The sequence below is a fragment of the Manis pentadactyla genome, chromosome 10 (assembly GCF_030020395.1).
Source record: "Manis pentadactyla isolate mManPen7 chromosome 10, mManPen7.hap1, whole genome shotgun sequence".
In the NCBI taxonomy this organism is placed as follows: Eukaryota; Metazoa; Chordata; class Mammalia; order Pholidota; family Manidae; genus Manis; species Manis pentadactyla.
Genome location: NC_080028.1, coordinates 20282164 through 20309534, shown reverse-complemented (window position 1 = coordinate 20309534; position 27371 = coordinate 20282164). Strand labels below are relative to the sequence as shown.

Here is a 27371-nt window from a genome sequence, read left to right as displayed (position 1 = left end):
TATAAGCTTCTCAAGAGCATGCATCTTTGTGTTTTGCTTGCTTATTCCAAGCACCTGGAACAGGGCCTGGCACATATAATACATCAGAAGTGGGTGAAGAAATTAATTACTATACTTGCAACTATCAACACTGTTTTAAGTCTGCTTCCTCCTCTTTAGTGGGTATGGGGAGGCAGCATTCCTTCAAACTTTGCATATTATAGGTACTCAGTAGATTACTTATAAAGTGAATGATTTGCCTTTTTTCTTGACACAAACAAGCTTAGTAATAAATGTACCCAGGCAAAATAACAGATACCTTGAAGAGTTCAGAATGATAATCCAGAAGAAACCAGACTAGTTGCTCTGCCTGTACTTTTAATAATGATTTGGTTGGCAAAACTGGTTTGGCAAGAGTTTTCAGGATCATGATTTTGTTATCACTGCAAAAAAAAGAGTAACATTACTTAAATGGTTTTTAAAAGAAAATAATGGCAGAAAATTGTAAAAGCGTTATTGCAATTTTTTTCACCTGTTTTTGTAACTTGCAGGCATTGGGTTCTGAGGCAATAGCCATAAAAGTAGGTAGCCATTGTAATTTTTCTCTGATGTTGGGCAACAAAAACTTCAGATATAGTTGTGTTGCTTCAAGTGCTTCTGTTCTTTTCTCATTTTCTGTTACATGGGTTGCAAAGAGGACAAAGCATGGGACAAAAAATGGAGATCAGAGTTTTTATTATGACATTGCAAACACACAGGCAATTATCCATATAATTCTATATAATATGCTAAACACCTGTGTAATTAGATCCAGCAGTATCAAACAGTATTTTACTTTTAACATGAAATTATATGGCCACTAACACAGATAAAAAAGTGAGATGATATTATGTCACTCAATTTGTATTTTGCTAAACCAAATTATTTCCAGATACCTCAGTTCTCCAATCCTCTACTATATTAAAATGTTTCTTAGAAGGTGCCTGTGATAGTAATTACCTTAGATCTAATGTCCTATATTACATTGGTTACATTTGATAGTACAATTTATGTGGTGGGCAACATTAGTGAATCAAAAAGACTCCATGAGGTACTTTGGCACCATAGAAAAAAATATTAAAATGTAACACTCATATAATATATAAAATGTCTGCAACGTGTATCTTTGAAATGTCTTATATGCAGAAAACTAAACATCCTTTCTTACCTAAGAGTTTGAGAATTCCTAAATGAATGTCAAAATACTCATCAGTTAATAGGCAACCTCTCTCTTGACTGTAATATTTTACAATGACATCAAAGAGTATCTTCTTTATATTCAATCTTGTCTCTTCATTTCTGTTTTGTTCTAACTGCTGACTAACTGTAACTATTAACTAGTCAGGGAAATATTCCAAGCATTCAGCTGCTACATTAGGCCAGTTATCAATCCTGATGGTAAAACAAAACAAAACAAAACAAATCAATAGTTAGCATTACCATTTAGCTACCTAAAGCCCTGTGTAATAAAACATAATAAAATCTAGCTTATATTGAACTAAATCTGAAGAAGAAGTTATTTTTGAGAGAAGCATTTCAATAGTTTTTGCTGGATATGACTGAGGGTATAAATGAGAAGGAATAGCTTTTTTCCTCACCAAATACTACCACACCTTCCTGTACCTTTAGTTTCAAAGAATTAAAAAAAATTTTTGGCCACATTTTCATAATTTATTTCTGAGTTTGTTTGATTGTTAAGTGGAGTTCACCTGTGCTGCTCCATTCCACTGGTGGTCCCCCCCACCCGACCCCTACTCCAGTAATTAAGTGAACATGGCTCTATTACTATTTGAAAATAACATGCCAAATAATTCCTCAATCAAGATGCATTTTTATCCCACCTCACACTTTTATATCTCTTCACCCCAATAAGATAAGAAATTTAGGATCCTTTCACTCCTCTTCCCTCCCTCCCTCCCTCCAGTGATGCCTTTGGAAGGCCTTTAATTCCCTGTTTCCATCTGCCACCTTCCCAACCGTCAGAATTCGCTGAGATAGGTTAGTACTGATTATAATATTCCTTAATACTACATCTCTTCTGTTTTGACTGCTTATTTGGCACTTAGACTTTATACACTCCCACAGTCTTTCCCTATCAACTGGGAATTAATGTGTGTGCGTGTGTTTGTACCTATGTTTGCGCACATGTGGCTAATAATTGCACAATTAGAGGAGAAAATAGTAAGAGAACAGATCAAAGGTCATTGCCTAGCAACGTTTCATTTCCTCTTCATCTGTCTCCATCTTGGGGTTCTGGTTATTTCTCTATAGTCTGATTAAAGTCTCTCCTCCAATATTTTCTTATGATGGGCCTCCTGAGTGATATACTCGGAACTCTTGATAATCCTCAAGTACCTTTCCTTTTCCATTCACTTTTCCCTTCCTCTTTCCTTCTCTTTTTGCCCCCATGACAGATGAGTGGTATATCTTGGTTAACATGTGTAACAAGTCTTCTAGATCCTAGCTGGATTGCTTTTCCCTTGCAGACAACCTAAGCTTTCTGCCTGGAAGCTTATAAAGGCCAACTGACTGCTGTTTCCTATAGAGGCATCTAAAGAAATACTCTTTTTGCTAGTGTCCCTACACTCTCCCTAACTCTAGGGCTGAGTAAGACTCAGCCATTTGGGTCTTTCTTGGCCTATTTTGAATTAAGGAATTAGGATTCTGCCATGTGCAAACCAGACCATGACTATCTAAGGGGGTCCACAGGTTTCTGGTCACCAAGCTCTTCCCAGGATTTGAAGCTTTCGGGTACTCAGTCTTGGAGTGTGATATTTTTTTCTTATTTGGGCAGGAAGTATCCTATTGGTTCTTTCTGCTGGAATCCCAACAGTACCCAAGGTCTTAGAGTTGATAGCAGCTGGTTTATTCAGGAGTGACAAATATCTTGGAGTTGAAAGTGAAAGAGAAGAGAGGCTCATTCAGGTTATAGGGTTCCCTGAGTATCTTCTCTACAAATGAGGCTGATTCCATGATAGGATTTACCTTGTTGCACTGTGAAGTTTTGTTTCATGAATGTCTCCCCTACTACACTGCAGATTCTTTTAGGGCAAGGGTAGTAAGCTGGTAGACCCTGTGATGGTTATGTTATTTTGGGGTTATAAAATGGAAATGATTTGGGGAAAATTTCCAAATTTTAGAATTTGGAAAACATTCAGGGCTAGTGCAGGGACAGGATGATTGACAAATTATGACTGAATTCATATGTATAAAACCACTCTGATTTCCAGTGAACTTCCTAAAGGGTATAAACAGTGACTTTCTATGTTAGCTCAAGTCAGTGATTAATTTATAAAACAGAGATGGTATCAGTTTATACATATGGATATGTTCTGACATCTTAAAGTTTGAAGGGCAAAATATGTGAAAGAACTTTTTAGTTATAAATTATTTGACAATAAAAATTATCACAATATCAGTTAAGATAGTGGTTATCTCTTGTAGTGTCGGTCCTATCTTTATTTAAATTTTTGATATTGTATTCATCATGGATTTTTTCATCACTTTAAAAAAAATAATGCAATAAAATATTGCAAAAAATTAAAAATGATCACTTAGGTAGACATAAGCCTGGAACAGTCTCTCTGTCTAGACAAGTGTTTGAGATGAGATCTTCCTCTTTACATAACTGAAGATTCTGTGTTTTAACTGGAGGCTCTAAAATATTTTCCAAGAATGGAAGGTGAATCACCTGCAGAATACATAACAACGTTTGTTGTTTCCAAACATTTTCCACTGCTTAGAAAGAAAAATAAAGTAACAGACTGATAAATAACATATGCACATTTAACCAATATTATAAAATTCTTCCATTTCTACAAATACAAAAGAAAAGCTACCTTAATATAATGCATTGATTTAATACTAGGATAATTTAAATTAGCTAAATAACAATTTTTCTTTTCAAGATTGACTTGTAAATAGACATCAAGGTTATAAGCCATATTGACTTTATTTTCTGGTTGTGTTAATTATAAATGATATTCTCTAACTTTTAAGGCCAATAATGGGTTAATTTCAAGTATAAAAAGCTATTGGTCATGTATATAAACTATTTTGCCCATCTGTGAGAATATGAGATTACCAATTCTAATTTTACTCAAAGCAGCACACATAGCTGTAGCTCATTGTTTTTAAAGTAAAACACAGTATTAGGTTAATCTTGGGTTTCTGGTCATTCCGGTTAAGAGTTAATTAAGCTTTTCATTAGCTCATCATCTGATCATAATTAATGTTTTGTTTTTCCTTTAAATCAAACAAAATTATAAAAGCAACAGCTATAGTAAATCTCTTGCTGAGTTCTCAAGTCAGTGGCCTATGTATTAAATTTGGACTACAGTCATGTTTTGTTTGGTTATAAATATTTTGAATAAAAATGGCATATTTCATGGAAAATTCTCGGTTTGAAGCCTCTCATTTTTCAAAAAATCTTAAGATCTCAAAACACTGGGCTTGAATTGATGCCCAACCAGTCAGCTGATCTGAGTTAGGCACTCACTTTGCATTGGTGTATTATTTCCAGTTCACACAACCCACCGCTCCTCCTTGAATTGCAAAACAGTGAAGATGAGTGTCAGCTACCATTTCCATGGTATTTCCCTTTTGGTTTTGCTAGAGTAAAAATCAATTTCCCTGTATTTATATCTCGGTGTTAAGTAGGAAAAGGAAAAATAGCCTGAGGGGGCTATACATTTCAAGCAGAATGAAAGTATGTATTTTTTCCTACCTATTTGATAATTAAGTATTTGTTGGCTCTCTGATCTACCTGACTCCTAAAAGGCGTCTGAATTTGCTACCTCTGAGTTATTGGCTAAAAATAAATCGAATTAACAATCTTTCAGTAAAAGTAAAGTAAAAACTTTGAGACCATAAATAGCCTCTAATCAATCAGACTACATTTGTCAACACCAATCTTTGGACATAGCACTGAACCAGGTGCTAGAAAAAGATACATAAAAAACAGCCAGCCTTCAGCAGCCACACCCTAAGTAAGGAGGCAAGGAAAACCACATATGAAATGGGTGAAGGCAAATTTTATCAAGTCATTAAGAAGTATAAGTAGATATTAGTAAGTCCAAAAATGGGAAAAGGAGTATTCTGCAAGAGCATCAAGACAGAATATCCATTTATTCAACAATTATTTGTTTAGACCTATTTGTCTAGGTACTCAAGCTAGGCATTTTTCTAGGTATCAGGGATATAGTGGTAACCAAAACAGGCAAAATGAGTGCCTTAATGGAGCTTATACTGTAGCAGGGGGAAGGGAGACAGGCAATAAAGAAACAAACAAACAAACAAAATGAAATCCATAGTGCATCAGTTACTGTTAAGTTCTACGGAGATAAAGTGGAAACGAGAGAGGTAGTGCTGGTGGGCGGGGATGCGGGATAGGGTAGTGTTGCAATTTTAAGTAAGATGTGTAGGGATTACCCTTGGGAAGAGGATACTTGAATACAGACCTGAAGGAGAGGGAGCAGAGAAATGTGCATATTTAGAACAGACTAACCAAATGCAGAGATGATAAACAGAATAACTCTGCAGAGGGAAATTAAACTTGAGAAGGATATTGTGGAAACACATACCACTACCACAGTCATCTTTATGGAGTACTTCATGCTCAGTGCTATCACTGTGCTGAATGATGGAGATATAAGGGAGACAGACTTTGTTTTTGAAGAGTGTACAATCTATCCAATGTTTAAGATAGCATATACATCCAAACACATACATATATGTATATGTATAGAATGCATACAAAGAAAATATTTACAAAACAAGAAGGCTATAGTTAAGCCAGTCATCCACAAAATGTTTATATACCTACCAACAGCTAGGTACTGTGCCATTCAATGACAACACAATGGTGAACAAAATAAGGACTGTCCCTGTTTAAGTACCTCACATTCTAGTGTGAAATAAGATGTATCTACTGTTAGATCATTTATGATAAATATATATGTTTAGCAGAGAAAGGCTGGAAACTGGAAATTATTTGCACTGGCATCTTTACTGACAAATTACATCCAGCTTTAGTTAGGAATTTCCAGAGGTACCCAACATTAACAGGAAGATGATGGGAAAAGTTATTTTTCCATTTGTAACAGATACAAACTGTACTTTTGTTGGCCTCTCTTCTTCTGCCTGTCCTCTGAATACTAGTCCTCCTCAGAGTTCTCCTCTAGACCCCATTCTTACTCTACACCCTTTCTTTTGGCACTCTGTATTTCCTTTATGGAACTTGCCCTAATTATTGTTGACAACCTTTGCTCCTCCAGTGTGCAAATCATGCTTGTTTTGCTTCTCTAATGGTTTCCAAATGTGGTAAAGGGTACAACCATTAATTAATTACATATACCTTCCTCCCAACTGCCCTGGGTATGGGACCCTTCTTTCTACCATTAGTGGCATTATAAAGAGAAAACTACAAGTGGATAAACTAAATAGTAAAAGGGAGTAGAGTAACACGTAGCCTAGCTAATCTGTTTAGACAGGCAAAGGCCAGTGAGATGTTTGGGAGGGTTTATACAATATACAGAGGATATGTTCACAGGAACATGATCTTGGACTATAAATAATAAGGACTGGTAATATCTGCATTTTTTTTTTCTGGTAGTATGGACTATAGCACCTCCACTTAATCTTATCAATGTCATTGTAAAAAATAAAGTAAATGTTATTTGATCTATGTTGCCTCACCAGTTTTTGTCTAATGTAATCAATCTATAGAAGGAAACTCTGAGGAAGAGGAATAGAGAGCCAATACACCAAACACACTTTTATTATCAAATCTTAAAAGTCAGTTCTGGGAGACAGTACAAAAAAAGATCAGTGGTTTCCAGGGGTTAGGGAGAAAGGGCAGGGTGAATAGGTGACACACAGATGATTTTAAGGCACTGAAACTCTTCCCTATACTATAATGGTGAGTATATATCATGACACGTTTGTCAAGACCCATCTAATATATACCACTAAAAGTGAACACTAATGTAAACTATAGGCTTTGGGTGATAATGATTTATCAATATAGGTTCATGAATTATAACAAGTGTACCACACCTGTTCAGGAGGCCCATGGGGGAAGATGTAAATGTGTGGAGGTAAGGGAGAAAGGGAACTCTGTTACTCTCTGCTCCACTTCCTGTAAACCTAAAACTGTTCTAAAAAATAAATTCTATTTAAAAAGTCAGTTCTTTCTTACAATGTTCTGAAAAAATTAATGAACACTGAAATTACCTTCTTTTGAAAGCAGGAGAACAGTTTTGTCAACTGTGATATTTGGAGGTAAAGCCAGATTCCCATTCATTATATGAACACATTCCTCAATTCTTTCCTCACCAATCTCTTGTGCTAGAGATTTGAAATCATTTTATCTTCTGGTCTGTTATGAAATAGTATGTGAATTTTTCCATTATACACAGGACCAAAACTTGAAATATACATCTAAATTTACTTATTAAAACTTGGACATTCCCTATTTCCATAAAGAATCTCTGGCAGTTTATAGTAAAAGACACAGTAATTAGTTTATTAGATAATAGACTATTACCAAAAGAGGACAAATTGGGATTGTAAATAAAAAGAAAGAATATATATGCTGATTCTAAGGTTAACATAGTTGCTATGATGGAGTAGAAAATTTTTTCCTCAAGTTTCCAGATAACCTTAACCTTTGCTTTTATAACTTTGTCATTTTTCAAAGTTAGGAAGCACACAATTCATCAGAGGAAATGAAGTTTTTCCTAGTATAAATCATGAAAAATTTATGTGATGCTTTCCACAACAGCTTTAGAGTAAAGGCAGAAATGAACTCATTTTTACATGGCTATTTCTTTTACTGACTTCTGAAGAAACATGAAAGCATAACATTTAAGTTTAGATCAATGAAGACTGTTCTGTCTGAGTCTAAACACAGTATATTACAATATTGTGGTTAACACTAACCTTAAAAATTCCTTTGCTTTCTTTTCATCAGTTAATCCATTCTCAGAACGTTTTTTCTTCTACAAAATATATATGATGATTTATTGCCTAGAAATCTGTAGAGACTATTGTTTGAATCTTCAAATTCTAATTCCTTTTGATTTTTTAATAGCTTCATTCCCACGGGTTCAAACACTTTATAGTTCATTAGATCTTGGCAAAGAAGAACTCCTTTAAGACGAGAGATGTCAGTACTACTTAGGCATGTATTTTGCATAAGATGACTTAAAACTACATCAACAGCATCAGAACCAGTAAAACAGTCTTTGTATGTTCTTAAATGATACCTCCTTCTTTTTATTTCCACTTGAGTCTGAAGGGAGTGAATAATACCATCCCATAACCTAGTAGCTTGAAAAGGACCAGAGCAACCTGAAAAAAAATTAAAAATTTTCTAATCTAAATGATACATAATATTTGAGTTTTCAGTTTTGACAATCTTATGTTTTATGATATATCTGCTGCCAAGGTTTAAAATTTTCCTCATCTTACATAAATTTACTAAGATTGCACCATGTTTGCCAATAAAACTTGCTTTACTGATATGAAGTAATAAGTTAATATGTGAATTTATATACACTTACCTAATATGATTAACAATTGGCTATACTTAATCTTGAAGAATACTATTTCAGGACACTTTTAAAAGGAAAACACAAACACAGTGGAGTCTTGACTATTATAGATCTGTGGTTTCACCAGGCTCTGCTTTTTCTTTCTTCTTTTTGCCTTTTTCACCAATGGCAAGCTCTTCATGAAAGATCTAAGGCAAGGAGCTCAATAAAACAATCAACTTATCTACCATCTCTTTATGTTGAAAAGTTTCTGAGGAATAATGAAAATCTGAAAACAATAACCATCACCTGGGGAATATTTTTTTTTTTTAAATAATTATTTTTTATTGAAGGGTAGTTGACGCACAGTATTACATTACATTAGTTTCAAGTGTACAACACAGTGGTAGAACATTTATATATATAATTCGAGGTTCCAGCTATCACCCTACCAAGCTGTTACAATATCTTGACTGTATTCCTTATGCTATACATTACATCCCGGTTACTTATTTATTTTACCATTGGAAGTGTGTACTTTTTTTTTTTTTTGAGGGCATCTCTCATATTTATTGATCAAATGGTTGTTAACGACAATAAAATTCTGTATAGGGGAGTCAATGCTCAATGCACAATCATTAATCCACCCCAAGCCTAATTTTCGTCAGTCTCCAATCTTCTGAGGCATAACAAACAAGTTCTTACATGGAGAACAAATTCTTACATAATGAATAAGTTACATAGTGAACAGTACAAGGGCAGTCATCACAGAAACTTTTGGTTTTGCTCATGCATTATGAACTCTAAACAGTCAGTTCAAATATGAATACTCATTTGGTTTTTATACTTGATTTATATGTGGATACCACATTTCTCTCTTTATTATTATTTTTTTTAATAAAATGCTGAAGTGGTAGGTAGATACAAGATAAAGGTAGAAAACATAGTTCAGTGTTGTAAGAGAGCAAATGTAGATGATCAGGTGTGTGCCTGTAGACTATGTGTTAATCCAAGCTAGACCAGGGCAATAAAACATCCACGTATGCAGAAGATTTCTCTCAGAACAGGGGGGGTGAGGTTCTAAGCCTCACCTCTGTTGATCCCCAATTTCTCACCTGATGGCCCCCCTGCGACTGTGCCTGTCTTAGGTTGTTCCTCCCTTGAGGAATCTTACCCGTCTCTGGCTAACCAGTCATCTTCCGGGGCCATACAGGGAAATGTGAAGTTGGTAAGTGAGAGGGAAGCCTTATTGTTTGAAAAGGTTAGCTTTTTACTTCTTTCTGGGGAATATTATATTACAGCATAGCCTTCCTATGGAGTATTAAGCAATCATTAGGAAGAATGAGGCTTATAGCATGGAAGGATCTCATTAGGAAAAACAAAAACAAAAAACTAGTTGAGCAGAACAATTTTTATAGTATTCTAATTATTTAAAAATGAATTCCCAACCTATACACAAATATACATAAAGATAAAGTTCTGGGAGGATAAATTTCAAACCATTAAACTTTAGGAAGTAGGATTGTAATGAACAATGTTCGTTTTTTATTGTTTTTCTGAATCTTTATAATGTACATATATACATTAAAAAAATTAATTGGAGATGTACACTTTAAAATTAATATGTAACTCACATACCATAAGCTTCATCCTTATAAAGTGTACATTCACAAAGTCGCGCAGCCATCATTATCTAACTCCAGATCACTTCATCACTTCAAGAAGAAACCCATACAATTATCAGAACTCCTCATTTCTCTCTACCTCAGTAAGTTCTTAATTAAAAATTTTCAGAATGATAAGAGATTAAGTTGAAACATTTAGAATGATGTTTCTAGGTTTTTTTTTTTTAGGCTCTAAAAACTTAAGCCCTCTCTTCCTTCGACTACAGGTAACTGGAAACACAACGTCCAACTTTACGCTATTCTGCTGTTTATGATAAACGGCAGAAATAAAAGCCCATCACCTTCACATGCTTTCTGTGATAGAAGGTGTTCTTCTGTCTATCCTTGAAATGTTAGTTAGCCCGAGAAACTGTGGACAGTGTAAAGACAGGAGTTGCAGTGTCATCAGAAGAGGTGTGGTGGGGAGCACTGACCCGTGGGGAGTGAAGGCGGAGAGGAGAGGTGGAGCGGAGATGGCTAACAGTGATGGAGACAAGGGTATTTTCTGTGGACTACTGCCTGTCTTTAGCCTTCGATAAGCAAGTAGGCTAGGTTAAAGAAATAATTCTCCAGCTCAAGTAGCCTGCCATATAGCACTTTAACCTCTTGTTCTAAGTGTAGTCTGTAACCAACAGCATTAGCGTCACTGATTAGAAGCGCGGAGTATCAGATATTACTCCTGAATTCGAACTGCATCTTAACAAAGTCCCCAGATGAGTTGTGTGCATATTACAGTTTGGTAAGCATTGCTTTGCTGGACTCCCCAAGGCGTCCTCGCGAAAGACAAAGCTGCCGTTTGCAGTCCGGCACCAGAGAGGGCAGGTGAGCCGGGAGAGGGGCGGGGCCGTGAAAGGGGCGGGGCCAAGGAGCCGGAGGGGCGAAGTTCAAACCACCTGCTCCTCTAAGCTGCCCTCCCCTTCTGTATATATTTGGATAGGATCTGCAGGGCTACCTGTCTTCCTTTTCCGGCAGAAGCCACCTCTAGAGTTCGCGAAACTCTGCCGGGTCCGCCGTGGGCCCGGAAGCTCACTCTGGCTGCCAAGGTTTCGGAACCGCGGAGTCAAAACCGTTATAACTCGCGCGCCAGCTCCTCCCCGGGCACGTGACCCCACACCGCGACTCAGGGGACAGGTCCCAGGAAGTTCAGGCCCCGCCCCGTCCAAGCCGACCGGAAGTGACGTTATGTCGCGGCTGGCCGGTGTTTCGGTCTTCTTCCCCCTCCCTTACTCTTCCCCCCCAGGCCCTCCCCTTCTCTCCCCCTTCCCTCCTCCGGCTCCAGTCTTTGAGGCCGCACGAATAGAGAAGGCTATGGAGTAAGCCGGCGGCAGTGGCCGGGAGCGGACGCTGACCAGGAGCAACCAGCAAGCTTTTGGGGGGGCGGGGGAAACGAGTCCCAGAACCGCCCTCCCGGGAGGAAAGAGGAAGAGGTGAGCGGCTGCCCACGGGCACGGTGCGACCCCCCCCCCCCACCCGCCGTGCTCCTGCCGGGACTCCGGAGGCCAGCACGGAGGGAATGGGGAAGGACTCGCGCCCGGGGTAGGCCTCCAAGGTTTCCGGGCCTGGCGACTGTTGCCTGGTGACGGGTTTGCCGGCTGCGGGCTGGGGCGCTGGGTGCTCGCGCGGAGCCGGGCTTGGGGAGCTTCTAGCTCCGGGGAGCTGGTCCGAAGGCTTCAGGTCCCTGAAGAGGCCCTGAAGCGACGAGAGCCCCGGGGACGAGTTCTGTGTCAGAGAGGGAGGCCCCCCACTCGGGCTCAGGAGCTCGGGTTTCCGTGGTGATCTTGGCGCTTTTGGGAAATTGGACGCTACTCTTGAGACTGGGTAAGACAGGTCCCTTCAGTTCTTAGGTCCGCCACTGATAACCTGGGTTACCAACCAGGGCCCTACCGTCCGGCGTCCTTTTCTGACCGTAGCTACAGTTCTGGAACGGAAGGTTATTGTTTGTGAGGTGGGTGGGGCAGGTGTTTCGTAAAGACTAAAAACCTTGGTGGCTCCTGCACCCTTGTTTTTCTAAGCGGGAGAGAAAGGATGGAGGTTTAGACCGATAAAGCTTGCAAAAACGTCTTGGGATCTGACTGAATAAATGCCTGTTATCAGTAATTAAGGAAACCAATATTGTCAAGACTGTAACAGTCTTTGTGAGACTCCAGACTCAAGCATCTTAACAGCTCTATTGCAGTAGTGACTTAAAATTCTAAGTTGCAGGCTAGCTTTTTGTAGATCAAGTTCAGGAATTATCTGTATGATGACTTCAGTTTACAGTGGGGTTTTATGAGTAATAAGTTATCTAAGTCGCATTCGCATGACTCTCCATTCTGAAAAATTAATAGAGTTTAACGAAGATGTCCTAAACCAGTCTGTCACTGTTAAACCCGATCATGTTCTGATAGTGGCTTGAAAGGCAGGTGCTTAAAGCTCCCTTTTGGCCTTTGCAGCCTTTTTTGTTTGGTTTTCTGTCTTAATTCGTTAGTATAAATAATTAAAGCTGAAAATGATTTATCAGTTGAGTGTGTAACTAGAATTCTTGAAACAGTATTAAACTGTAGTCAAATACACTTCTGTGTATTGTGTAAAAGAAAGGAACCTGATGCTAGGTAAGGACCTTCATTCTGTTCATATCTACTTTACACACATACAGAAACCTATTCTTTTGTCTTTGGGATCCATAAACACCCAATAAAATAAATATGAGCATATTATACTTCATACAGTGGAATATTTTTGTACAAATCAACCTTATTACTGGGAATAACTACTCATACTCATATGTTTGGAATTCATGATTTAACCCCTTTAGAAAAATAGGTCCTCTTATTTAACTCATGACTAGCTTTATCATCCATCCCTTTCTGTAGTACAAGTTTGACAACTTCTTCTCTCTCATGCCTCATATCACTTTCTCATGAAGTCCTGTTGATTTTGCCTCTTGAATATCTTAAGTCTGTGTACTCTTCATCTTTACCACTAGTACTCTAGTTCTAGCCACCATCATCTCTTATCTGAAGTATCACTAGTCTCCTAATTATGGTCGACTTGCATTTTCTGTGGCCCCCTCTGTAGTTTTCCACACTGTACAGAGTGACTTTTTCAAACTGCAGATATAATCACATTGTCTCCATATTTAAAACCCTTTGGTGACTTTCACCGTTTTTAAGGGAAACTAAAATCTTAACAGCCTGTTTGCCCCCTTCCCCGCTCCCACTCTATTACATTTCCAACCTTATCTCCACAGTATTTTCTGACATTCCTTTCTCTCCTAGTCACTTTGTTCTGTTTTGCTTCAGCTATGTGGCTTTTGTTTACAATGCTTCCTCTACCTGGAAATGTGCTTCCTTTACTTTTCTTTTAGCCAGTGCCTACTCATTCAGCTCACTTCAGGGAAGATTTTACTCATTAGGATAGATTCTCCTAATTACATGTTCTCATGACACCATTGCAGAGTTGCTTATTTATTAATACTGTGTAAGTGCTTAATAAATATTAGTTAAATGAATTCATTGAATGCTTACTAAATGTGCCAGGAATTGTACTAAGCATTTTATGTGCATTATCATCCTTACTCCTCACAACAATCACTTGAGGTATGGCCTTTCCCCCTTTTTAAAAATTAGAAATAGTGTTAGGCTAGTTGGTGGTCACAGCGCTAGTAAGTACTAGAACTGGCATCTTCACCTCGGTTTCCTTGCCTCTGAAAATTGTATACTTTAACACAACTGTGACATTTAATTCTTACACTGTAATCAGAATCACTGGGGAGCTGCTCAAAATAACAAATGCCCTGACTGCACATTTATAGATTCTCATTCCAGAGGTTTGAGATAGTACATGGGCATCTATATGGTTTAATAAGTTATCCAGTCATTTAGATGCTTTTAGATGTTACTAGATGTATTTAGATGTTCACCAGAGTTTGAAAACCTTTGCCTTAGAGTTTGAAATCATTGTCTTAGCACATCAGTGCTTTATTTATTTCAGTTTTCACATGTTGAACTACACTGTATTTCAGGTTTTATATGTTCTTAAATCAAGGAAGAACTGTCAACATAAGGAAATGACCTTAGTGGTCATTTAGTCTAATTTCCTATTCAGTTATTCCTCTTCCCCCTTTTCCAGCTGGAGGAGCTGAATTATGAGATGCTGCCAACTCAGTGCTGCTGCTCCTTTTTAAGAAAATTATAATAGTATCAAAAACCTGATTGTTTCCTGCAGTAAAAACTATGCCAAGTTCATGGGCTGGAAGTGCCTACAGAAAAACTGGATGTAAATTCTACTCAGTTCTTTCTTACTGTTCAGTTTACTAATTTGATATTAAACATGTTGCCTTATAATTGCTCGTGTTGCTTTTTTAATCTTATTGAACAGTAGTCTTAAATTTGTAAACAGTGAAGGGAACTGAATGTTTTGCTGCTTGTTTTTCCTGCTGCACCTAGCATGGTACTTTCCTCCTAGTAGATACCCAGTAATTTGATGAATGGATGTGTGCTTCATTGTACATTGCTAAGTCTCCTTAGTTTTTTGTTTGTTTTTAAATCAGGTTTGTCTCCTGTAAGTAATCTGTTCATGTTTAATCTATTCAGAAAACAAAAATTGTATCAGCTGAGTATAATCATTCTCTACAACTATAGGGAATATCTAACTTATCATTTGAGCCAAAACAGATTACTTACTTTGGATAAAAACAGATAAGCACTGCATATATGAGTGTAGGTACAAAATTTTCCCCCAAATTTTATAAAGCATTTTACCAAAAGTATTTATGTCATGTTAATGTAATTATTTGAAACTACAAAATTTCATTTTATGAATACCTAACTATATAAATAACTATGTAAGTGGTATTCCCTTCAGGCATTTACATAGAAATCTCAGGTCCTTGTGCCTTTTTAGGGAATAACACAAACTATTTTGAATTTATTTGTTTTTATTTGTATTATTGTTATTTGTAGTCAGTGTGTGTTTTTAGGCACATATTGAAAGTCTAGTTTCTGCTAGGTGCCCTGAGACTAACAGTTACTAAATATAATTTCATTGTCAGATATAATTACCATTTTATTTTCATTACAGTAGTTGCAACAAAAATGCAAGCTAATTCTGCTTTTTAATATTCTGGGGAAGTAAAGGGCTCTTTTTGCAGTTTCGTTACTTGAAAATTGAGACAATTTTTATCATAAATATAATTTTATCTATTATATTGTTGCTCTATCTAGAGTTTATGAGTAGGCAGAACTGAAAGAATTGCCAGTTCCTTTCATTTCCTTGCTATCAGGTGCTGTAACTCAACCCACCGTCTGACAGGTTCATGTGAAATCTAGTACTACAACACATTTACTTACTGACTCTACTTAAAGTCAAGTGATGGCTAAGCCAGATGGTAGAGAGAGATAATCTTGGAATCATAATGAAGTTGCCCCAAGTCATACTTCACTGAGATTTAGGAGGGGAAGATGGTTGAATATCAATATCAAGTACAGAGGGGAATGGCTTATGTGAATAAATATTTCTATTTATAACTTTGTCTTTGGAAAAAAATAGGCTTATTCATTAAGTGAAAATTTGAAGAGCTATCATTTTAAGAAAAGAGATTTGGATCCTAGTTTTTTGTCAAAAGGCTATTGTTAATAATACAAAATTTCATTTAAGTTGAGGTCTTACTTTAAAAGCTCATTCAGTTCATTCTGTCCTTAGCCTTCTGTTACACTCATATACTTCCTTACTCTTATTGGGTCTCCTTGGATAACCTTTTTAAGCCCATATTCTTAATCAGTGTATGGTGTATAAGCACATGGTGCCCTAGTTTTTTGTTTTTTGTTTTTTTAACCATGAAAAGTCTTTATTTAAGGCAAAATGTATACACTCAAAGAAAGGGGGAGGGAGTGCAGGCAACCTCAGAGAGGAGGTGAACATAAGGGCTTAGGATTCTGTCTTTTAAGGTTTTCAAGAACGGGGCAAAGAGCAGGAGGGTGGGGGATGGTGTTGGCTTCACATGTGGTCTCATTATGTCTCTCTCCAGTGAGAGACATTGTGTCACCATCCACAGTCAGCCCTCTAGATAATTCTCTTAAGATAAACTTAACACAAGGAACTTATTGATCCTGTTCTCCAAGACAGTGATTTCTTCAAGCACTGGGAACATGTCATACAGGACTGCTTGCTCTGCCATAAGATAGGTTGTTGGCTGATTACCAAAGAATATGTCAGGAATCTTACCTCCTAACTCCCTGATTTTCAAAATGGGATCTTTAATTAAGGTATTATTGATTTACACTCTTATGAAGGTTTCACATGAAAAACAATGTGGTTGCTACATTCACCCATAATATCAATTCTGTCCCCCCATACTGCATTGCAGTCACTGTCCATCAGTGTAGTAAGATTCCACAGTCACTATTTGCCTTCTCTGTGCTACACTGTCTTCCCCATGATCCCCCCATACCATGTGTGCCAATCATAATACCCCTCAACCCCCTTTTCCTTCCCTTCCCTCCCCATCCGCCCTCCCACTCCCCTTCCCTTTGTTAATCGCTAGTCTCTTGGAGTCTGCGAGTCTGCTGCTGTTTTGTTCCTTCAGTTTTGCTTCATGGTTATACTCTACAAATGAGGGAAATCGTTTGGTACTTGTCTTTCTCTGCTTGCTTATTTCACTGAGCATAATATCCTCCAGCTCCATCCATGTTGTTACATATGGTAGGATTTGTTTCTTTCTTATGGCTGAATAGTATTCCATTGTGTATATGTAACACATGTTCTTTATCCATTCATCTACTGATGAACACTTAGGTTGCTTCCATATCTTGGCTATTGTAAATAGAGCTGCAATAAACATATGAGTGCATATGTCTTTTTGATTCTGAGAACTTGTATTCTTTGGGTAAATTCCTAGGAGTGGGATTCCCAGGTCAAATAGTATTTCTATTTTTAGTTTTTTGAGGAACCTCCATGTTGCTTTCCATAATGGTTGAACTAGCTTACCTTCCCACCAGCAGTGTAGAAGGGTTCCCCTTTCTTCGCATCCTCACCAGCATTTGTTGTTCCTAGTCTTCGATGCTGGCCATCCTAACTGGTGTGAGGTGATATCTCATTGTGGTTTTTATTTGCATTTCCCTGATAATTAGTGATGTGGAGCATCTTTTCATGTGCCTGTTGGCCATCTGAATTTCTTCTTTGGAGAATTGTCTGTTCATATCTTCTGCCCATTTTTTAACTGGGTGATTTGCTTTTTGGGTGTTGAGGCATGTGAGTTCTTTATATATTTTGGATGTTAACCACTTGTCGGATATATCATTTACAAATATATTCTCTCATACTGTAGGATGCCTTTTTGTTCTGTTGATGGTGTCCTTTGCTGTACAGAAGCTTTTAAGTTTGATGTAGTCCCATGTGTTCATTTTTGCTTTTGTTTCCCTTGCTCGAGGAGATGCGTTCAGAAAAAAGTTGCTAATGTTTATATTCAAGAGATTTTTGCCTATGTTGTCTTCTCAGAGTTTTATGGTTTCATGACTTACATTCATGTCTTTAATCCATTTCAGGTTTACTTTTGTGTATGGGGTTAGACAATAATCCAGTTTCATTCTCTTGCCAACACCAGTTGTTGAGTTTTGCCAACACCAGTTGTTGAAGAGGCTGTCATTTCTCCTTGTATGTCCATGACTCCTTTATCATATATTAATTGACCATACATGCTTGGGTTTATATCTAGGCTCTGTATTCTGTTCCATTGGTCTATGGGTCTGTTCTTGTGCCAGTACCAAATTGTCTTGATTACTGTGGCTTTGTAGTAGAGCTTGAAGTTGGGGAGCATAATTCCCCCAGCTTTATTCTTCCTTCTCAGGATTGCTTTGGCTATCTTAGTTGTGGGTCCATATATGAATTTTAGAACTATTTGTTCCAGTTCATTGAAGAATGCTGTTGTTATTTTGATAGGGATTGAATTAAATCTGTAGATTGCTTTAGGCAGGATGGCCATTTTCACAATATTAATTCTTCCTATCCATGAGCATGGGATGTGTTTCCATTTATTGGTATCTTCTTTAATTTCTCTCATGAGTGTCTTGTAGTTTTCAGAGTATAGGTCATTTACTTGCAGTGCCCTAATTTTTTATCTTGTTTTTCTAAGTTTTTGTTCTGCATGTCTAAAAACCTACAAACCTACTAGATGTATCTCCATGTAAATGTCATTCGAGCAACTCAAATTCAACGTGCCCAAAATTGAATTCTTTCTCCCACAAAACATACAAACTCTCCTGTAAGTCCTGCCTTATTAAATGGGTAACCCTCCACCTGGACTCTAAAGTTGGAGACCTGATGGAGATTCCTTCCTCTAGTTGGTCACTAAGTTGTCTTAGTTACAATTAATACTTGTTTCTTGATTTTTTCTTTCTTCTACTTCCTTACTGCTATTTAATTCAGCAACCTCTCCCTCTTTTAAAATGTGTTAAAAAAAGATATATAATATATAAAAGTACATAACAAAAGTTTAATAGGTAATTATAAAGTAAACATACACATAATTGGCACCTTTGAAACATGCTGTCCACCTACCATGACTTCCCTACTATCTCTATTTCCAAGTGTCCTTTCCTTTGTTTTCTTGCTTTGTATTACATTCTAGATTTTATATATATATTATATCCCTGAACTACATATTGATGGTCTCTTCAGTTTTGCTTCCACCTTTCCTACTTCCAACTCTAATGTATTTTTCACTCTGCTCGATGGAGTGAGTGCTCATCTTACTCATGCCTGAAACCCTTCTGTGACTTATCATAGCTTAATTTCTTACTACTTAATGTCATGGTGATCTGGCCTTTGCTATACTTCTTTCCCTCTAACTTTTATCTGAACTGTTTTGTTTTCACTCTGTGTTTTTACTCCTACACTTGTTCCATTCTCTGTCTAGTTCACTCCCACTCACCTTTAAAGACATCTCTAGCATTATTGTTTTGGGAAAACTTTATTCTGTTCTCCTTTTTGCTCCTGTCACACTCTGTACACATATGTTCTGTAGCATTTTATCATGGTAGGTTAATGCTGTGTTGGTTTACTTCCCTGTCTCTTGCTCCTTTGATAAGATCTTTCATGTCTTCTTCTTCCTTCTTTCTTCCCCAGTTTCTTACATAGTATCAGGTACATAGTGGGTACTCAATAATTATTAAATGATTCACCAGATGAATTTCTAGGTCTTTTCCTACCTTTATACACTAATGTACTCTGGATGGTGGATAGGCATCTCAAATTTGAATATTCATCCGAAAATATTTGTTTTCACACTGAACTATTTGTAGTTTACAAATCACATCATATGCTTCCTGCCCTCTATGTCTTGGCACACTGTAATCTTTCTGGACTGTTCCTTCCCTTTTTTCCTATCTGAAAAAGGCTTTGTTTTTAAGCCCGTCTTTGTGTTCCCATAGCATAGTACTTTCATACCGCTAGTTAATTGCAAAAAATCTTTGCAGATCTGAGTCTGCCCCTGGACTGAGTCCCTAAAAAGCAGAAATGTTTCCAGTTATATCACTATTCCCAATGTATAGCAAGTGCATGGCAAATAATATGTAGCTATACAGGCAGTAAGAGAAATGGATATGTAGGTTTTAAATAGGGTGGTTGTGTACTTTCACCTTCCCATCAAAATCAACAGCAGATGTTCATAGAGAACAACTTGGCATAGCAATGCTTGTTTTCGTAATGCCAATTGCAACATTTTCTAACTGCTTACAGAAATGCAACATTCAATTAAAAAGGGAAAGTGAGTCTACTTCTATTTACAATTTAAATCTTTAATAGAAGAAAGTAGGTTATATTTACATAGATATAGTTTAATAGAGAAAACAGGATACAAACGTGCTACCTTAGTCCAATGGCCTTCCAAATATTTTTGCTTGTGTATTCACTAAATAATTTTGGAAAACGATGTACTCTTCTGCTTGTTTTTAAGTTGATGGCATTTGAAATTTTTTGTCAAGAGTTTGTAGTCACATAAGATCTAATTTCTAGATTTTGTATATCATGATTAAACTTTAGAAACTTGGAGTTTTTGCTTATTCATTGAAGTAAACTTATTCCTGTACATCCCTGTGACAACTATTTTATTTCTTGATTGTAATTCTGTGATAGATAAAGTGTGGGATGTTGCTATTAATGTCTGGCCTGGAATACGTAAAGCACAACCTCCTTCAGTATTTCTTACCAAACTTCTTTTTGTATTACTCCTAAGGGGACAATCTCTGAAGGTTAGTGCATTCTCTAATTTCATTCTTTGTACTCTTGCCCCTAAAGCTTTTTTTCTTTTATTATAGTTGCTCAACCGTCCCCATCTCCCTCCTCCCCACCCCTCCCGCTCCTCTCTCCCTTGGTAACCACTAGTCACTTCACAGTATCTGTAAGTCTGCTGCTGTTTTGTTCCTTCTGTTTTGCCTTATATTTATATCCTGCAAATAAGTGAAATCATATGGTATTTGTTTTTCTCCACCTGGTTTATTTCATGAAGTATACTTCTCTAGATCCATCCATGTTGTTGGAAATAGCAGAATTTCTTTTCTTTTTATGGCTGAATAATATTCATCCATTGATGGACACTTAAGTTGTTTCCTTATCTTGGCTATTGCAAACAGTGTGGCAACAAACATAGGGGTGCATATATCTTTTCTAATCAGGGATTTTGTTTTCTTCCTAGGAGTGGAATTACTGGGTCAGATGATTTCTATTATTAGTTTTCTGAGGAACCTCCATACTGCTTTCCACTGTAGTTTTACCAATTTGCAGTCCAACAGTGTAGAAGGGTTCCTATTTCTCTGCACCCTCGCCAGCATTTGTTCTTGTCTTTTGGATAGTGGCTGTTCTAACTGTTGTGAGATGATATTGTGGTTTTAGTTTGCATTTCCCTGATGATCAGCGATGTGGAGCATCTTTTCATGTGCCTGTTGGCCATCTGAATTTCTTCTTGGGAGAAGTGTCTGTTCAGATCCTCTGCCCATTTTTTGATCAGGTTATTTATTTATTTTTTGGGGTGTTGAAGCATATGAGTTCTTTACGTGGATTTTAACCCCTTTTCAGATGAGTCATTTACAAATACATTCTTGCATACTGTAGGATGCCCTTTTGTCCTGCTGATGGTGTCCTATGCTGTACAGAAGCTTTTTAGTTTGATGAAGCCCCATTTGTTTATTTTTGCTTTTGTTTCCCTTGCTCGAGGAGATGTGTTCAGGAAAAAGTTCATGTTTATATTCAAGAGATTTTTGCCCCTGTTTTCTTCTAAGAGTTTTATGGTTTCCTGACTTACATTCAGGTTTTTGCATTGATATTTAATAGGGCTTGCACTGAATCTAAATTTGCTTTAGGCAGAATGGCCATTTTGACAATATTAATTCTTCCTATCCATGAGCATAGGATAGATTTCCATTTTTTGGTGTCTTTAATTTCTCTCATGAGTGTCTTTCAGTTTTCAGAGTATAGGTCTTTCACCTCCTTTGTTAGATTTATTCCTAGGTATTTTATTCTTTCTGAGGCAATTGTAAATGGAGTTGTTTTCCTGATTTCTCTTTCTGATAGTTCATTGTTAGTATATAGGAATGCAACAGATTTCTGTGTATTAATTTTGTATCCTGAAATTTTGCTGAATTCAATTATTCTAGTAGATTTTTGGTGGATTCTTTAGGGTTTTCTATGTATAATATATCATCTGCTAACAGTGACAGTTTAAGTTCTTCCTTACCAATCTGGATGCCTTTTATTTATTTGTGTTAGATGTGATTGTCATGGCTAGGACCTCCAGCACTATGTTGAATGAAAGTGGTGAGAGTGAGCATCCTTGTCTTTTTGGGTGCATAGATATTTATGGTGGTTATATCCTCTTGTTGGACTGATCCCTTTTATCATTATGTAATGTCCTTCTTTGTCTCTTGTTACTTTCTTTGTTTTAAAATCAATTTTGTCTGGTATAAGTACTGCTATTTCTGCTTTTTTCTCCCTATTTGCATGTAATATCTTTTCCATCCCTTCACTTTCAGACTTTGTATGTCTTTGGGTCTGAAATGAGTCTCTTGTAGGCAGTGTATAGATGAGTTTTGTTTCCTTATCCATTCTGCCACTCTGTATCTTTTGATTGGTGCATTCAGTCCACTTATATTTAAGATGATTATTGATAGATATGTACTTACTGCCATTTTATTCATTGTTTTCTGATTTTTTAAAATCTCCTCTCTGTTCCTTTCTTCCTCTCTTACATTCTTTTGTTATTGATGGTTTTCTTTAGTATGTAATTGGACTTCCCTTTTAAAAATTTATTTTGTGTGTGTGTGTATTTATTGTAGGCTTTAGTTTTGTGATTACCAAAGGCTCAAGGATAGCTTCTTTACTATGTAATAGTCTGTCTTAAATTGCTGATTACTCTATTTCAAACACAATTTAAAGGTATTTTTTCCTTCTTCTTTCTCCTCCACATTTTTCCTATTAGATGTGATATTCTGCACTTTTTGTGTATCCCTTGACTGATTTTTTGTGTAGTTGATTTTTCTTCTTTTGTTTTAATTTCATACTTACTTGGTAATTAGTTTGTCTACTACCTTAACTGTGGGCTTATTTTCACTGGTGAAAGCTATTTAGCCTTGGGGCCATTTCCATCTGCAGCAATCTCTTTATCATATAATGCAAGACTTGGCTTATTGGTGGTGAATTCCTTCAACTTTTGTTATCTGATAATTATTCAATCCCTGCTTCAAATTTAAATGATAATCTCACCAAGTAGAGGAATCTTGGTTTGAGGTCCTTCTGTTTCAGTACATTAAATATATCATGCCACTCCCTTGTGACTTGAAGTGTTTCTGTTGAGAAGTCTGCTGCGGATAGCCTAATGGGATTTCCTTTGAAGTAATCTTTTTTCTCAGCCTGCTTTCAACACTCTCTCCTTATCTTTGATCTTTGCCGTTTTAATTATTGTATGTTTTGGTGTTGTCTTGCTAGGGTTCCTTTTGTTAGGGGATCTCAGCACTTCCATGACCTGAGTGTCTATTTCCTTTCCCAGATTGGGGAAGTTATCAGCAATTATTTCCTTGAAGAGACTTTCTATTCCTTTGTCTTTTTCTTCTCTTTTTGGTACCCATATTATGTGATTATTGTTTCATTTGGATTGGTCACATAGCTCTCCTAGCATTCTTTCATTCTTAGAAATCCTTTTTTCTCTCAGTTCCTCAGCTTGTTTTCCTGTTCTCTAATTTCTGTTTCATTTACCATCTCTTCTACTTGATCTAATCTACTTTTAAATCCCTCCATTGTATGTTTCTTTTCAGATACTGTATTCTTCAGCTCCAAGTGGCTCTTTTTCAGGTTTTCTCTTTATTGAAGTCTTCATTGAGATCTTGAATACTTCTCTGTACATCTGTGAGTGTGTATATTTCTTTATGTTGAAGTCTTTATCAAGAAGATTAGCCGTCTTTCTGGGGTTCTGTCTTGTAGTTTTGATTGGGTCAAAATCCTCTGCCTGCTCATTTTGTCAGGGATGCTGTGTCTTCCTTTGGATTAGATGTCTCTGCTATGCTTTCTTATCTAAAGAGTAATAGCTTTATAAAGAAGGTGTACTTTGGTGCCCAGAAGCTCAAGAGTCTTTACTCTCTAGTCTGGTTATATTTTGTGGGGTCCCAGTTGTTGGGGTGCCATGGGTAGGGTGCTTTCTGTCTGACTTCTGTAGTGGTCTGAGTCTGGGTTGGCAGTTTGCTTGAGCTGCTGCCTTTGTGATCAGCTCTGCAATCTCTGTTGAGCTCGCTGTGGGTGGGGCCACCCTTTTCCTGGCCTGCAGCAATGCTGTGGCTTTAGGTTCAATGGGGTAGGTTGACTGATGTGCCCCAGCCAGACTCAGCACCAGGTTTGGACACCCACAGGGAGGAAGGAGCTCTTGGGGCTGGCTCCTCCAGGTACCTCTCTGGTTGGGCAGAAGTGGAGCCAAGCAATCTGGGAGAGTCTCCCTCTACCTGCCAGGCAGCAAAGTCTAATACTGCTGCTTGGCCAGGTGGGTTGGTTCCCAGCAGCACACAGGGAGGTGCCTCAGGGCTGCATTGCCAGCAATGGGGGTGGAGCGTCTGGTACTCCCGAGAGTTCCCAATCTCTTGGGCCAAGGGAGGGCTGGGGTTTCTGTTGAGGAGAGAGTTCCATCCAACCCTCATCACCTCTCTGGTACCCCTCCCGCTGCTGACAAGTCTTTGAAACTGCCACCTCTGCTTTGGATCTCAGGGCTGGTGGAGCATGCCTGCCCTCCACACTGGCTGGAGTCTCAGCCTCCTAGAGTGTTCTGCCTGCCCCTGGTGTCCAGCCCCAGTAATCATCAGAACCCAATGTAATGTGGGCTCGTGCTCCCAGAGCAGATCTCCAGGGCCAGGTGTGCAGCTCTCCTGGGCTTCTACCCACTCCCTGCTCTGTTTCTCTTTATCCTGTCAGTAGGCTGGGGTGGGCGGAGGACTTGGGTCCCGCTCCATCTCGGCTTTGCCACCTCACCCTTTTCCATGTGGTCCTCTCTTCTCCCTCAGGTGTAGGGGGTCTGTTCTGTAGTCTTCAGGATATTTTCAGGTCTAGTTGGATTTGCTGTATTTTCCTCTCTCATGTGTTTTTGGGAGGAGGTTTCTGGCTTGCTTTCCTATTCTCTTATCTTTAATCTGAGAACTCACCCCTAAAGTGTTTTATATTTGGGGAAATGCCCTATCATAAGATGTGGTGGTCAAAACAAAACAAAAAACACTTTGGCTTTGGTCAAATGAGAGAAAATTGTGAAGAAAGAAGGAGTTGGATAAGGAAAATTTGCAGGATGCAGACTTGTTCTCAAGCAAATGAATTTTAGGAAAGATTACACATGGAAGTTGAAGATTTGAAGAGTACAAGACTTTAAACTCATTTTGGTGCAGTGGACCCTTTTGATAATCTACTGAGGCCTATGTGAGCCTTCTCAGAGTAAGGCTTTAGGATTAATTTGTCAGTTTCTACAAAAGCCTTTGGGATTCTTATTGGATAGTATTGAGTCTATAGATTGATGGGGAAAATTCATATCTTAACAATAATGAGCCTTACAATTCATGAACACATTATTTCCATTTGTCTTAAATTTTTCTCAGCAGTTTTTTTCATTGTACAAGTCTTGTATACCTTGTTAAATTTATCCATAGGTATTTCATGTCCTTGAAATGGTATTTTTTAAATTTAATTGTTCAGTTGTCTGTTTCTAGTATACAGAAATAGTCTTTATTCTTCCTTGAGTCAGTTGTGGTAGTTGTGGCTTTCAATAAATTTTTCCATTTTATCCAGGTTGTTGAATTAATTGGCATATATAATACCATATTCATTTAAAATCTATATGATTTAAATAGTATCTGTAGGATTTAAATACAATTTATATGATTTAAATAGGATCTGTAGGATTTCCTCTTTCTGATATTTGTCATTTGTGTCTTTAAAATTTTCTGTCACTAGAGGTTTATCTTTTTTAAAAAATTGTTTTTCGCTTCACTAATTCTATTTTTCATTTCTCTGTTAAGTAGAATATTAAATTACATTAAATTTAGTCCGTTTCATTGATTATTACTTTTTATTTCCTACTTTTACTTTTGATTTTAATCAAAAGTACCTTCCTGAGATGGAAGCTTAGACCATTGATTTTGGACTTTTTCTATGTTAATATAAACATTTAAAGCTGTAAGTTTCCCGCTAAGCCTGCTTTACCTATATCCTACAGCTTTTCATTTTCATTCACTTGAAAATACTTAAAAATTTTCTCTGTAATTTCTTTTTTAGCCCTTGGGTTATTTAGAAGTGTAGTTTAACTTCTAGGTGTTTGCATTTTTTCTCGTTATTTATTGCTGATTTCTAAGTCAATATCATTGTGATCAAAGGAAAAATTTTATATTACTTCAATAGTTTTAAATATGTTGAGACATGTTTTATGGCCAAGCATATAGACTGCCTTAGTGAATGTTCCACCTACATGTGAAAACAAAATGTGTTCTGCTGTTGTTGAGTGGAGTGTTTTAGGTCAGGATGTTTGATAGTATTTTTCAGGTTTTTATATCTTTACTGATTTTCTGACTACTTGGTCTGTCTGTCCACCTGTTACTGAGAGACGATCCTTGAAGTCTCCAACTTTAATTTCGGATTTGCTTATTTCTTCTTTCAGTTTTGTCAGTTTTTGCTGCACTGATTTTGAAACTCTCTTACTGAGTGTCACATTTAGGATTGTCATGTCTTCTTGATGAGTTGACAACTTTTGTCATTATGAAATGTCCCTCTTTGTCTTAAAGCCTATTTTGTTTGTTATTAATATAGGCACTCCAGCTTTGTGTATTTTCATATTCTTTTACTTTTAAATCTCCTTGTGAAGTGGGATTAAAGTAGGTTTTCTTGTAAGCAGCATATAGATAGGTCTTGCATTTTTTTCAATTTTTGACAGTATCTGCCTTTTAATTGGGATGTTAACTCATTCAAACTTAATGTATTTAATTATGTAGTGGATTTAAATCTATTATCTTACTATTTTCTCTTTATACACATTTGTTCTTCTTTCTTCCTGTTTTCTTCTTTTTGTATTCTGTTTACTTTAGGATTCCATCATATTTCCATTCTTGGCTTTTTATCTGTATTTCTCTATTATGTTAGTTATTACTCTAGGGTTTATAATAGGTCTTTCACATGCTACAATCTACCTTCAAGTGATGTTATACTACCTCATATATACTGTGAGAGTCTTTCAGAAGTGTAGACTTCCATTTCTTCTCTCTTGTCCTTGGTTTGTTTTGCCATATTTTTTACTTACACATATTTTACTAGGATAATACATTTTTGCTGCTTTTGCCTTAAATGATCAGCTGTATTTGAAAGATAACATGAGAAGTTTTTTTTTTTTTTTTTAGAGAGGGCATCTCTCATATTTATTGATCAAATGGTTGATAACAACAATAAAATTCTGTATGGGGGAGTCAATGTTCAATGCACAATCATTAATCCACCCCAAGCCTAATTCTCGTCAGTCTCCAATCTTGTGAAGCACAACGAACAAGTTCTTACATGGTGAACAAATTCTTACGTAGTGTATAAGTTCTTACATGGTGAACAGAACAAGGGCAGTCATCACAGAAACTTTTGGTTTTGATCACGCATTATGAACTATAAACAATCAGGTCAAATATGA

General features: G+C 37.1%; 2 protein-coding genes across 4 annotated transcripts in view; one reads left to right on the top strand and one right to left on the bottom strand.

Moving 5' to 3' along the window:
• On the bottom strand, positions 1–26426 carry DEPDC4 (DEP domain containing 4). The gene is given in 14 exon segments (XM_057487855.1): positions 1–254; positions 256–289; positions 291–445; positions 512–654; positions 1187–1410; positions 3573–3753; positions 7252–7371; positions 7374–7396; positions 7837–7859; positions 8009–8370; positions 11169–11288; positions 11291–11335; positions 11386–12000; positions 26294–26426. Coding segments are annotated over 14 exon segments (2217 nt in total). The 3' UTR covers positions 1–215.
• SCYL2 (SCY1 like pseudokinase 2) overlaps positions 11390–27371 on the top strand; it is an 87367-nt gene continuing 71385 nt past the window's right edge. For 2 of the 3 annotated variants that reach the window (XM_036891202.2, XM_036891201.2), the window contains exon 1: positions 11390–11643. The gene's annotated coding sequence lies outside the window, so the exon portion shown is untranslated. Of the gene's footprint in view, positions 11644–11822; positions 12035–27371 lie in introns of those variants that run through there. The other variant, XM_057486479.1, reaches the window with a different exon arrangement.